The following is a 14,246-nucleotide window of genomic DNA, read 5'->3' as shown; positions in this document are numbered from 1 at the left end:
GAGAGCAAGGCAGACTCAGCAGAAAGCATTCTGAGTGTCGGAACAGTGGCGCTGTAGCCATCACCGAGCAAACCCACCATCGCTGTCACGTCCTGACGTGAGCGGCAGGGGCAGAGCAGGGCAAGCCCTGGGTCTAAACGATGCTGTCCGTCCTCCCAGCAGATCAGGGCTCTAGCAGAGGAGCCTCCGGCCAGGGCTGCGGGGCAGACTCGGGGACCTGAAGTAAGGCTTTCCTGCTCCAGCAGTAATGCAGGTGGCCCCATGAATCCCAGGGCAGCTGCTGCTTCGGGGCAGAGCTTATCGCACCCAGCCCCTGCCCCACGGTGGCCCGGGGCCTGATCGCGGGGCCCTCGGGGGGTCCCACAGATTAACTCAGCCCCATCTGGGCACATGCACCAGACACCTTGCTGCATAGCCAAGGCCGAGACGGGGTGTTTGGAAAACACCGATTCGCCGCCAGTCATCGCTCTGTTTTCCTCCCCGTTTTACAGCGTCGGTGCTACAGGGGGTAATCCTCAGGCCGAGCAGCAAAAATGTGGAAGGGACCCAGATCTGCTGTCACAGAGAAAAGCAAGCCCAAAGGGCCAAGTCATCGGCACAGGCCTCCTGGAGACAACAACCGTCTGACGGAGAAAAAGTACACAGAAGATCTGACTTGAGCCAGCCGTGCCATCTCGGGCAAACATAGTGAATTGAATAGTGTTCCCCCAAAATGTGTCCACGTCCTCATCCCCAGTACCTGTGAATGCGACCTTACAGTCTTTGCAGATATAATCACGTTAAGGATCTTGGGATGAGATCATCCTGAAGCCAATGGCCAGTGTCCTTATCAACGAAAAGAGGGAGGGATCAAGGACGAAGAGACAGGAAAGATGGCCACGTAAAGATGGAGGCAGGCGCTGCCGCCCGCCAAGAAACACCGGGAGCCGCCAGGCTGGCAAAGGAGGGGAAGGGTTCTCCCTGCGCTGCTGAAGGGATGTGGCCCTGCTGACACCAGCTGACAGACTTCTGGCCTCCAGAACAGGGACAGAGTCAGTTTCTGTTGTTTTAAAGCCAGCAAATTTGTGGTGCTACATTAAGGCAGCCCTAGGGGACTAACACACAAGTAACTTAATGCTCCAAGACTTTAACTTCTGTAAAATGGGGGTCATCGTGCTGTACCTTTCTTCTTCAGAAAGTTATGAGAATTAGTGATATACGTTAATGTTTTTGTGAATTAAAGGGGGCTATAAAGAGGCCAGAGATTGATGACCGATGATTGATTGATTGATGAGGAGGAGGGAGATGATGATGATCGATGATTGATTGATGATAATGATGAGGAGGAGGGTGAGGAGGAGGAGGAGGAGGACACTGTTATCCATGTGACTGTTTAGTGACTTCTCAGAGAGCCCTGAAAAGTGGTCACGGCCAGGACTGGGAGACAGGAAATGCCAAGATCAGCTCAAACCCTTTCCCGATACTGAGTTAATATTTTACCAAGTCGATTAAATCTGCAAATTATACCAGAAGTAATTATCACTTTGCTTTAAGAAAATGAAATATTCCAATCTATTTTAATCATGTCTGCTCCGTGCGTGCAGGGTATGAAGAGAAGTCTGTTCAAGATACGCCGATGGTCCTCAGGGTATTTCTGGAGGGTGTCTGTGCTGTGAGTTTATATCATACTCTGCCGCCTCTTGCCTTAGCCTAAATGATGTCATGGGATTCAGAATCCAGGCTTCTCTCCTTCCTAATTCTTTATCTCTAAGACGATCTCTGATTCTTGCTCTGATTTTAGACAGGCAGCTCCAGTCTGCTCGGTAAGGGAAAGCACCCCCCGATTTCCTCCAACCGTGTCCCTGAGATACTGCGGACTCCTCCAGAGCAAGGCTTGAAAGACGCTTCCAATTCTCTAGAAGAGAAGCACAACCTGGACAGGTGAGAGGCAGTGGACAGGTGAGAGGCAGTGGACCAGGTGCTCAGCCAGGACCGCAGGCTGCACCGCACAGACGGCGATGAGAACGGAGTGAAGGGAGTCTCGGCACACGGCCAGGGCTCTGATTCGCTCACGTGTTTGGATTTTGCTCTTTGATTCCACTCAGGAGAGCCGCCATCTTGAGAGAGGCTTCTGGAAGGAGACGGTAGGCTGTGGGGTGTGTGGCTGAGTCGTAAAAGGAAAGGGCTCTGGTCTTTGGAAACAGCAGGCCTGGATGCTGGTCACGATCACGACACGAATTCCCAGAGTTCCCACTCACGACCACGTGATGCTGGACCAGCTGTTTACCTTGGCCGAGCCTCGCCCTCCTCTGCAGCACTGGTTATAAAGATGCCTCCCTGGCGGGTCGGTGCCAAGGATGAGACAGGATCTCGTGTATGTTCGGTGCTCGATACACACCTCTTCCTTCTCCTCCTCTACTACCGGAGAAGCAAACGCCCAGCCCTTCCGGTGGGGCAGCCCAGCAGCACCAGCTCCTACATGAAGAATCTTCTTCCATGGGAGGGGCTGGGGTAAGCAGAGAGCCTCCGTGACGAAACGAAATCTGCTAAGAAATCACGGAACGCCCTGGTTTGCCCCTCTGTTCCCGCAGAATGTCGCTGGAGACTCACTCTTCTGGCTGCCAGGGCATGCAGAGCCACCTCCCTCTGGCCTCTCCCCTAGGGCCAAAACCCTTTCTTCCAGGAAATCCCCACCCATCCCCACACCCCGGCCCACGGGCCACGTCGGGCAGACCCTGGCGGTCTGGATAGCTCGTGGCAGATGGCGCCACGTGGACTAATCAGGAAGTCGGACAAGAAAACACTGCCCCCTCTTCCATTTGCCAGCAACAGAGACTGTTTGGATTTTAATCACAGCCACAGTCAAGAGCCAACACGTGGCCCCTCCAGCCAAAAGATAAATTTTGCACTCTCAACATTAGATTCTTCCGCAAAAAACAGACCCCTACCGGGTGATTGCTCCTTAGAGGGGGCGTCTTTATCTCCCAATATAATTTTTTTTTCTTATTTAACAATACGACAGAAACAAAATGCTCTGTGGACATGGCGGCTCACACAGTGACTTGCACTAGAGGCAACGTCTTCATTCCTCCATAAGTCATTTAGCTCATGGGTATTACTGATCCCGGGCAAAAATAAATGCAGAATCTCCATGATCCCCTAAGAGAAATCTGACACTTTTCTTTAAATATATATCCACAGAACAACTGTTCCTAAAACTCCATGAAACAGGTCAGCAGGGCAGCACATACTATTGATTTCGCATCCAGTGATTTTTTTAGAAGGAACACTGAAAGTTTTCCTAAAAATTCAGCCGACTGCAGACCCCAGATGTCCCCTGGAGAGACCTGTCCCTGGTCTCCCACAGGTGTGAGGACAGGCGTTCCAAGAGAACCAGATGCAAGACTCCCAAAAAAAAGAGAGCCCCCAATTAGCTCCCTTACGGCAGGGCCCCTCATCAGTCCTAGGGCACCGTAGGGAAGAAGCGCAATCATGCACTTTTGAAAATTATGGTTAGAACAGCTCTTGGGATTAGAAACAGACTGAAAAAGCTGGGAGATGGCTGAGCCCAGTGGCCCAGACCTTGAGTCCACACGCTACCGCTTGGTTAATGCGTGACCTTAAACAAGATACTTAACCTTGCCAAGTACCTCAGTGTCCCCAAAAGTGAAGTGATAGTAATATTCTCTACCTATAGAATTGTTATAAGGATTAAATAAAATAACAAAGAATTCGACAGATTCCCCGGCACAGTGCCTGGCACAGAGGAGGATCTCAGACGTGGTTTTAGCGTGATCCTAGCAGTCACGTTCATTTACCTCTAAGACCTTTTCCACCTACGAAGATGGAAACAAATACAACCCATCAAGCACGACCATCTGGCAGATGTCTGTGACACAGCCTAGTTTTTCAGTGTTTTATAAACAAGTGAGTATATGTTTATAGTTCCTGAGGCTCAGGAGGAGTTGTTATTGGTGTACATCTAGATCGCAGCCACATGGGACTAAAGAACTCTGATCACTATGCCTCCGGAGCCCATGCCAGAGGAGCAGCCCACGGGAGGGGCAGGATCCTAAGAAAGGAAAGCGATCCACAGCTGTGTGGTCCCAAACGCGCCAGTTCTGTCGACAAGAGCTGCACTTTCCATCCCTGGAATGGCTTTCTCAAGTATCACAGGGGCACTGAGGTCCATGAGGATGCATAGGGTATACAAGGCCATCATGGGGTGGCCGGCTACTGGGATACGAGGTGTAAATATCCCCAGGTCTCACCGGGTGGAGGGAGAACAAGCTGAAAGGCCGGCAGACAGTACGGGCAGGGATCGGAGGCCATCGCCTCCTGGTAAAGACAGTGAAGCAATCTGCACTCAGTGAATTTGGATCGGAGTCACCAAGTAAAAGGGAACACGTGAGCGGCGTCTCTGGAACAGTGACTCCTGACTCCATCCATGCCTCAGCTCCTTTTCAATTTATCCCCTGACTTATTCCCTCAACATGACATGTTGTCCTTCACGCACAGAGATGACTCCGATGACTCACACATCAACATGAGTTATTTTCCAGCCGTGGTGATGAATTTTCACTCATCCATCCAACATGTGTTTGCACAAAATGATTGGGGGGGGGGCGGGGTGCTGATCAGCCACGGAACGCAGCGAGCCTAAGCAGGCCACAGGCGGATCGAATAAATATACGGCCTCGGTCCCTCTGGGATACCCATGCTCAAGCCAAACAGACTGACAGAAGATCATGAGAGGTGGAAAAGACATGTGGTCTGAAGTCAGAGGCCTGGGCTCAAATCTTGGCTCTGCCAATCCCTAGCAACGCGATCTCAGCGGCCTCTCACATGACCTTCTGGGGCTCAGAACCCTCACCTCAAAGGGTAGAGACAGTTTATAATACCTACCTCCATGACACTTGTGATGATAAATCTAAGTTCACGTAAATGAAAGCACGTCTGGTAATCTACAAAATTATACTTTATTTATCATAAATTGATAAATGTCCTTTAGGATCATAAATACCAATTCTATGATTACTAATTACCTACAGATCACAAGCTTAGGTTCTACTCAGGTCCTGCCTTCGAAGCTGCATCGAGCCCAGAAAGAGCATGAGAAATCGAGCGACGAGGTAGCTCACTCCCACTGAACGTGGTACGCCCCGCGTCGCCCGACCCAAGGAGCCCCTTCAGGTCGCACCCAGCCTCAGGCGGTCCCACTGTTCACACTTCCCACCGCCCAGCCTCTAGCACCGTTCCACGAGCTCGCACGGTCTTTAAAACCAAACTTACAATTCCCGGAGACTCAGCGTCTGGAAGAGCTGCCACGAGAGTGTGGTGAGCCGGTTACTCGACAGGTTTCTGCAAGACGGACAAACACAGGGGGAATTACAGGGCAGACCTGGTGCAGGCCACGCTCTCGGCAGCGAGCCCGGTCATCTCGCGGGAGCCTGGCTCTGCTGCTCCTCTTCTCTGCTCCATTCTGCTACCCACACAGCAGCCAGCAGTCCAGGCCACAGACCGGGTTCGGAGGGGACTCTGAAGCCTTCTAAAGGGCAAAGTTTTGCAAATTGAAAGAAAAAGTTAACTTAAATTTTCTTGGCCGTTTTCCCATATCCTCGCACCACAATAAAGGTTCAGGGAGCCTTTGTGAAGCCACTTCGCCACGGGAGGACAGAAAGCATTCAGTGCACACCAGCCGACACTCAATTTTTATGATCATTACTGAGGTATAACTGGCATACAAAAAAAAAAAAAAAAGCTGTAACATATTTAATGTATACGTCTTGATGAGTTTGAAGATAAGTATATATCCATGAAACCATCACCATGAACGAGGCCATAAACTTAATCATCGCCTCTAAAAGTTTCCTCTCTCTTGTTTTGTAAGATCTGAACATTTAACACAAGATATACTCTCTTAACAAATTAGGTATACAACACAGTGTTGTCAACCATGAGCCACGCTGTACTGCAGATCACGAGGACTCACTCGCCTTCTACCAACAAGCATCCTTAACATCCACACAAGTCCAAAAACTCTGCACGGCACCTCAAACTCCTCTAGCCAGTCCCTCCCCCACCCAAGGTGACCATCAGTGATCAGGACATGAGCCTTCTGTTCACACTTCTGTTCTCCTCCTAATGGCCATCTAATTGTTCTCCTCGGGATGCAGGGGTAAAGGGGTAGCCCTTGGTCTTCTAAATAGAAGAAACACGCCCACAGTTATCGCTTCGCCAGGCTCCACAAATAACGTCTGATGTGATCGCGGCTTTGAAAGGCAGCAGTTGGCCGCTGTTAGGATTGAAGTGGCACCCCAGGAAAAATGAACTCATCGAGAGATGAGGGCCATGGCGGGGAAGGTTCCAAGTAGGTAAACGCCTATCCACACAGACACGTGTATCTGTGTCTATCAGACAAACAGGTAATAAGTGCGAACACAGATTCTCGTTTATACACACACCCATGTGCTTACAGGTGCATCTCTATTTAGATGGCTTCTCCAGCAAATATTTGTATAGAACCAAATACAGTCTTCGCTGAGGAATGAGGTGGGTAGACAATTAATAAGGTCCCTCTGGAACGTCCATTCAAGTTACAAACGAATAAGAATTGCTGTTGTGACGAGCGGCAGACAGGGAACGAACGAGGTGACGCGGGCAGGGAGAGGGCCACCCGAGCCGGGCGTGGAGCAGCGCCCTCTGCGACGGCGACGGCGACCTGGGAGCTGAGGCGAGAGGGAGAGCGAGCCAGGGCGAGGACAGCGCCGGGCGGTGGCGCCTGCGAAGACCTGAGAAGGACCGGGGCCGGGAAGGAGGCCAAGGAGGTGCGGGGGAGTCATCTGGGATAAGCAGAGGAGGGGGTGTGCCACGCCCACCTTGCTGGCCAAGGGTTTCATTATAAGGAGCAATGGGACACTGCGTGGCTTCACAGGGAAGCAGCACGATCTAACGGCCATTTCTAAGAACAGAAGGACAGCACTGGACGCTGGCAGACCATTCCGGAGGCGGCTGCAACGTTCCAGGCAGGAAGAGGGAGCAGAGACAATGAAGCAATGGGGTCGAACCGAGCACTGCAGGGACAGCCCCAGAACTTCCTGCCGGACTGGGGCTGGGAGAGGAGAGGAAGGGACCTGAGCGAGGGGCCATGTCTCCCAGTGCGACGGGGAAGGCTGCCGGCGGCCACACTTGGGGGTATGATGGGGATCGAGAGCCTCCACCTTACAAACGTTGTTCGAGATGCCTACAAGATCTCCGAAGAGGAGAACTGGCCTGCCGGGTGCAGGTCTGGCGCTCCTGGGAGGGTTCAGGCTGGTGAGATCGCACCGAGCGTCACCGCTCATCACAGGAACAGATCTTCAAATTCACGGACAGCCTAAGGGACGGGGCTTCCCCTTCTCATCTGAGGCAGCCCATCTTTGGCGACGGTCCATGACTGTGATGGGGAGGCGGCCCCCATCCTGAGGGTACAGGGGCTTAGTGGACAGGGGAAGGAGACCACAGGTAGGTGTCCCAAGCTTACTGCTCCATTCTCTGCCCAGCACCCAGCACTCTCTCCTTTCAGAGTCCTTTAGGCCACACAGCCCTCTCTGGGACAGACCCCCCCCCCCCGGGGCCAGACTGTCACCCACTGCTAGTGTGAGTGACAGCACAGGCTCTCATTAAAAACACATGACACTTAACTCGTGCGCATGCTCAGCTTCACAGAACCCCGAACAATGGTCTCCCTTATTCCTGCAAACTTCCCCCGTGCCCCACGGATGAGCAGGAACGGGTGACGAAAGCAGACGTGCATGACGACCGCTGGGGCACAGCTCCCCCGGGGCCCCTGCTACTTAGGAGGGTGGAGCAGGGAACAGGACATACACCCACATCGAGTCGCTGACCTGACACTAGGTGTCGGACCTGGAGCTTGGACCTTGGGGTCGGGGGCAACGAGTTTCAGTATCATTTAATGAGTCTCCGTCCCCACCAGCCTTTAGGATGCCTCAGTATAAGTGAGGGATTGGTCCAGGGAGAAGCCTTTGCTTTGGTTTTCCTTGTCCTGGTTTGCTGTCTACCCACAGCAGCATCAACGGCAGCGAGTCGGACAAGGCCCAGCCGCCTTGAGCCGTCTACCCCGCCGCAGCGCTTCCCTGACGCAGAGCCCGGGTGCTGGAGCCGAGCAGCAGCACCCCGAGAGGGTGACACCGCGAACCTGGCTCTGCTGAGCCTGGGAAACGAGCGGCCGGCAGGGAGAGGAGGCCGGGACGGGAGCCGGTCCGCGGAGTGAGAACCCTTGCCCGTCTCCGAGGGAGGAGCAGCTGGGCAGCGTGCAGGAGTTCTTGGGGAGCCCAAGGCAGGGAGCAGGCTGCCAGCGATGTCCTTTCACAAAGGTCATGCTTTGCTACATTAGGCAGAAATGTCAAGAGAAAATTGGATTCTGAAAGAAAGAAAATAACAGGCATCCTGGGCAAATAAAGAATAAGGAATAGCATTATCTTACAAGATAGAGAAGGCAGGCGTGGGACGCCTGGTGAGGGAGAGGTGGGCTCCTGCACTTCCAGGGGTGTCTTGGCTTTGGCTCCTCCCCACCCCGCCCTGCCCGGAGGAGAAAGGGCCTTAGTTCTTTGGCCAGGTGCAGTGGCCACTGCAGCACCCAAGGGCTCTATCCACGATGCCCACGCGCTGCCTGCCCAGCCGCCCGCCGTGCACAGCCTGCTGCCCTCCCGTGGGAGCAGGAGGCTCCCTTACCCCATCTACAGTGCGGGGCCTTCCCTGTCCTCACGCCGCCCCGCCTCCCTGCAGCGCAGCTGCCACTCACCGGGGCGTACCGAGAGCTACGTACTGTGCTAATAAGCACTTTTGCATTCGTGACCTCATTTCGCATTTGCAGCAACCATACCAGGTAGGTATGACTATTATCTCCATGCTACACATGAGGAATCTGGGGCTCAGAGGTTGCTGTCCAGAGGTGAACGGCTCTGAGGGGCCTTAACACAGAGATTCATCCAACAGGCAACAAGCGACATCCCCAGGAACATAGCAACCAACACACGGACATGTAAATACACACACAATCCGATGTGTGTTCCCAAAGACAGTGACACTGTGCTGCACGAGTCCCAGGGGGAGGGCAGCATGCACAACCTGTGCGGCTGTACAAGAGACACACGAGACAAGCATCCGGCCCGGAGACAGACACACACGAGACAAGCAGGGCGTGCCTCTGGCCATCCTGCCCTCCGAGGCGTTCGCAGATACTCATGGTGCAGGACAAATGGGGAAGCTGAGGCCCAGTGCTCTGAAAGACCTACCATCCACTCAGAACTCACTGCCCAATGTTCCTCCTGGCTGGTGCTGTCATTGGTTACTGATGTGCTGGTTACCCTGCTCAGCAGACAAGACTTTAATTAAGAACATCCTGCCCCTGGGCCCACAACAGCCTCTTGCCAGCCGCCCCCCCCCAACAGAGCCATTATCACCCATCTCTGACTTTTGCTTGGTTGATGGCCAGTTTCCAAGCCACCTGACCACTGGGTTTCATTGGGTGAACACGATTTTATGAGATGATGCATCAAACGCTTTCTCGAAATCAAGCTCTGTGATATCACCCCTGTATCCCTCATCTGAGACTACCAAACAAAGCCATTAATTCTGCCCTGTGCTGCCGGCTCTCCTACAGCCCAGACTCCAGGGCTCAGAGCAACGAACGATGATAATGCAGCCACTGGGAACACCCAGACACCCAGATGGCTAACTTCGGACCCTGAGGAAGGAGAGAGCTAAGACGGCCTCCCCTGCACTAACTCGAGGGGAATAGGGAGCCTCCCGGCAAAAACCTCAGCCATGGTAAGCAGCCCCATGACCTTCCTACAGGGGGCACCCAATGCAGCACGATGGAGACCAGCACTGGGGAAGATGTTACCTCCGCCCTTGAAACCCTATTGTCCAAAAAGAGTCACACGAAATGGACCCTGTTGCCAAGATAAGCCAACCTGATGAAGTCTGTTGCCCAAAACACACCACATTTTGGGGGGCTGAGAGTTGAGAAGGGAACACTAAGCCCCATCCACAAGGCACCCCTGAAGATGTTGGCCATATGGCTTTCTGGGACTAACTCCGGGGCAGACATTCAACACGTTGCCTTCTTGAATGAAGGAAATAAGATTTACATCACGACGATCGCAGCCAGCAAGCCACAGCCCTTTGGAGCCTGCGAGGCCTGGAGGGATGGGCCTTTGCTGTTTTCTGGCTAGCTGCGCTTGATGCTCTGAGCCCATCCTGTGCTCAGAATAGTGCCTTTTGTAAGCAGCGGAGAGAATCCTCTAGAAGTCAGTGGGCTTGGCATTCACCTTTGGGGAGCAAGCTGAACAGACCTCTGGGTCTCTGTTTTTTCTTTCCTCAGTCTTTGCAGGAATTGGACTGGGGTGCCTGGTGGGGGAGCTGTGCAGAGAGCAGACCGGGGCTCTGTGGCTGGAGCCTGACTGCAAAGCTTGTTCCCTGGAGTGGTGCAATTCCTTCCTTAAGATGCAACACCCCCACATTTATCTGTGTCTTCCCCATAAAAGTATCTCCTTGGTCTTCATGGAAACAGCCAGCTCCCTCCCCTCCACACCAAGATTCTTTGGAAACGGGTGGAGAATGAGGATGAAAGGCTGACAAAAGATTTCCTGATACAGAACCAGCCCCGCAGAGGTCAAGGATGAGGCTAACAGAACACTGCCCACCTCCCCACAAGCCAGGACACTCGCGCCTCATCGGTCTTGACCTTGTGACTGTGCACAGTCAGCCCCACACCGGAGCTGGCTGCGGCCCATCATGGGGCGCAGCGGAGGGAGCTGCCATCAGCGTCCTCGGTTGAACCGGCGGGAAGGAAGCACCAGGCAATCTCGTCACCAAGGCCTGCTGCCAGCCGCCAAGGAGGCCCCACAAGCCAACTCCTTAAAATCCAGTGCCTGTACCAAGGAAGCAGGTGCTGCCGCCCGATGTCCCCCTTGAAGGCCAAAAAATGTTCTTCTACATCACTGATGTGTTTGCTTTTCCCTCAATTAAATTGCTCTGAAAGGGGGTGGGGGTTAAAGCCATTTGAGCCATTTTTATTCAGCTAAATTACACTAGATGGCTCATTTAATGAGCTTTAATGAAGCCAAAATGCTTTCTCTAATCAAATCTCAAGTGACGTGACTGGTGCCTTGACCTTCGATCAGGAGACTAGAGGCAGCTTTTCTGCAAGGCCCTGTGCTGGGCTAGGCCAGGGTTTCCCAGGGCACGTTCTGAGGAATCCGAGGTCTGCAGAGTGTCGATGGTGTAACAAGGGGGAAAATTCGTGTTGCTTGAAAAATGTTGTACGAAACAAAATTAAACAGAGTTACAGTTCAGAACTTCTCAGAGCCTTTGCTAAAAGAAGAATCTGTCTTACTGAGTCACTCAAACCTATTCAACCACAGAACGTTCTTCGTGGAGACTCTAGCAAAAAAATCACCCCACGTAACATACTTAGTGAAATGATGATTATGATAAGAAATGTTTGATCCTTGTCAATGGTCCTGGCTCAAGCTCCTAAAACCCTTGGAATTTCCTGAGCTTAAGAGCAATGGGAGCATCTGTTGTCATAATGTTTGGTCTCCCGTCTTCAGTTCATAAAATCGCCTCAGAGAATGAGGTGACTTTTGGAAATCCCCTAAAGATGGGGGGCTGGTTGCCAGGGAAACCAGCATGAGGAGAGGGTTAGATTTCTGGGAAGGAGAGAGAGGCTGGGGGTTGAACCAGTCACCAGTGGGCAACGATTTCATCAGTCATACTATGCAATGAAGCCTCCACTGGAACCCCAAAAAAGGGGGTTTAGAGAGCGTCCATGCTGGGGAAGCAGAATGCCTCCAAGTACTCCTGCGCTGGGCCCCAAACTCCACGGGGACAAAGGCTCCTGTGTTCTGAACCTCCCCTTACATATCTCTCCACCTGGCTAGCGAAGCATATCCTCCAATATCCATTGTAATAAGCCATTAATCGAGTGAGTAAAAGATCCTGAGCCCGCCGAGCTGCTCTAGCTATTAATCGAACCAGAGGAGAGAGTTGTGGGAACCTCTTACTCACAGCCCATCGGTCAGAGGCACAGGTAACATCCTGGGCTTGCGACTGGCATCTGAAGTGGAGGGCAGTCGGGCGGGTCTGAGCCCATCACCCACGAAATCTGTTGCCTTCTCTGGGTAGATAGTGTCAGAGTTGAGTATCTGAGAATTGCCTGGGGTAGTGGAAAAACCCACACGTTGGAATTAATGCAGAATCATTAGTGGTCTAGAGGAGAGGTCTGCGAGCCAGCAGTCTGCTTGTGTAAATACGGTTTTATAGGAACGTGTAGCCACATACATTCCTTTACGTGTTGTCCACGTCCATGCCCCCGCTCAGGATGGAATTACGGTCCTCCAGAGATGTCCACACCCTACTCCCCAGAAACTAGCTATGTCAACTTCCATGACAGAAGGGACTCTGCAGATGTGATTAAAAGAATGGACCTTGAGATGGGAAAATTCTCCTTCATTATTCCGTGGCCCCAGTGTAATCAATCACAAGGGTCCTTAACAGTGGAAGAGGGAGGCAGAGAGAAAGTCAGAGACAGATGTGACCATGGCAGAAAGGGCAGAGAGGTGTGATATGCTGGCCTTGAAGATGGAAGAGGGGGCCTCAAGCCAAAGAACGGGGGTGGCCTCCAAAGCCGGGAAAGACAAGGAGACGAAGGGTCCCCGAGAGCCCTAGGACGGGACATGGCCCTGCTGACACCTCGACTGAAGCCCAATGAGGCCGCGTCAGGCTTCTCATGTACAGAAGTATGAGACGGGCAATGCGTGCTTTCCAGCCACACGGTTCACGGTCATCTGTTACAGCAGCAACAGAAAACTAAGAAAGGTCACTTTTGGATTAGAGCAGCAGACTTGAATAGCTGCAACAGAGACTGAATGGCCTGCGAGGGCTAAAATATTTAGTATGTGGCCCTTTACGGGGAAAAAAAAAAATGTGCCAATCCCTGGTCTAGCCCAGCACTTGCCAAGAGAAACATAATGAGAGCCGCATATGCTATTTAAAATTATCTCATAGTCACATATTAAAAAGTAGAAGCAGCGAAATTAGTTAAATTAATATATTTTACTTAACCCAATATATCTGAAATTCATCAATTCAACATGTGAGCAATATAAAAAAATATTGAGGTACGTTTTTTTTTTTCCTGTTTTTGGAACCATGTATCTACAATCGTGTATATTTTATACTCACAGCACATCTCAATTTGGACTGGCCACATTTCAAGCGCTCGCTAGCCATGGGTGGCCAAGGCTGCCATATTACACAGAGCGGCACTAGACCATCTGTAGAAGCCAGGCACTGACTGGGATCGTCAGTGGAGAGGGACAGTCAACAGGTGGAGAAGTGCGACTCCAAGGCCCCCACCACGTCCTTCCCTCGCTTGCTGATCTGTCTCAGAAGCCCGCAGCCTCAGCGCCCATGCAAAGCCTGTTGCGGGGAAAGGAGTCGCTCTAGCTGTCCCAAGTATGCTGTTGCCTCGCTGAGTAGCTGTCAACGTCCTCTCCGGCTAGAGAAGCTCAGTAAGGACAATAAGGAAAAGAGGGGACGGGACTTGCCACGTGCTGAGGAATGAAGGAGGACTGTGGCCAGACACATGGGAGGTTAGACTTGGGCACAGGCTGCAGCAGGCATGGCCCACCTAGTCAAGTCCTGACTCCACGCTGAAGCTCAAGTCTTTCCTTGTGACAACCTCAGCCTCCTAGTCCTGCATATTCTCACCTCCCACCGCCCTCCCCCGTTCCTCAGCCTCCTCCCCGTAACCCCACAGACCCACCACGAACAGAATGGACAGAATGCTCTCGCAGTGATGGCTGCACCCGCAGAGCCCCCTGGGGCTTCTCACCTCCACGCTACTGCACCCGGTGCTCTCTCTCTGCACCTTTCGCGCTGGCACTCCCCGCCCCGCAGACACAGCTGCCACCCGCTCGAAGCTCCCTTCCATCCTCTGTCTCCTGCTGCATTCGGCCGTGGCCTCATCGCAGCCAGCTCTGAATGACACCTGTGCATGCGTTGGGCTCCCCCATCAGACCGTTTTTCTTGAAGGCGCAGAACCATGTATTCCCAGTTTGCCATCCTTTACGGCACCCGGAATAGTCAGTGCTCAACAAACGAGCGGCAAGTTTGCTCGAACTCCCGCAGAACTTCGGCATCGCGAGGATCTGGATGCCGATCCGACCTCTGTCGCGTCCATGCTCTGTGACCCCGGG

The 14,246-nt window shown here is 52.7% G+C and overlaps 1 protein-coding gene across 1 annotated transcript in view; it reads right to left on the bottom strand.

Moving 5' to 3' along the window:
- The window catches only part of NTRK3 (neurotrophic receptor tyrosine kinase 3), a 59,334-nt gene that overhangs the window by 5,456 nt on the left and 39,632 nt on the right, over positions 1-14,246 (bottom strand). The window contains exon 4 of the mRNA XM_011379693.1: positions 5,272-5,340. Within this exon, the coding sequence (XP_011377995.1) occupies positions 5,272-5,340 (69 nt within the window). The remainder of the gene's footprint in view (positions 1-5,271; positions 5,341-14,246) is intronic.

Source organism: Pteropus vampyrus, unplaced genomic scaffold, assembly GCF_000151845.1.
Source record: "Pteropus vampyrus isolate Shadow unplaced genomic scaffold, Pvam_2.0 Scaffold368, whole genome shotgun sequence".
Taxonomy (NCBI): domain Eukaryota; kingdom Metazoa; phylum Chordata; class Mammalia; order Chiroptera; family Pteropodidae; genus Pteropus; species Pteropus vampyrus.
The sequence above is the reverse complement of the archived record's forward strand: the minus strand, read 5'-3'. Positions and strand labels throughout refer to the sequence as shown.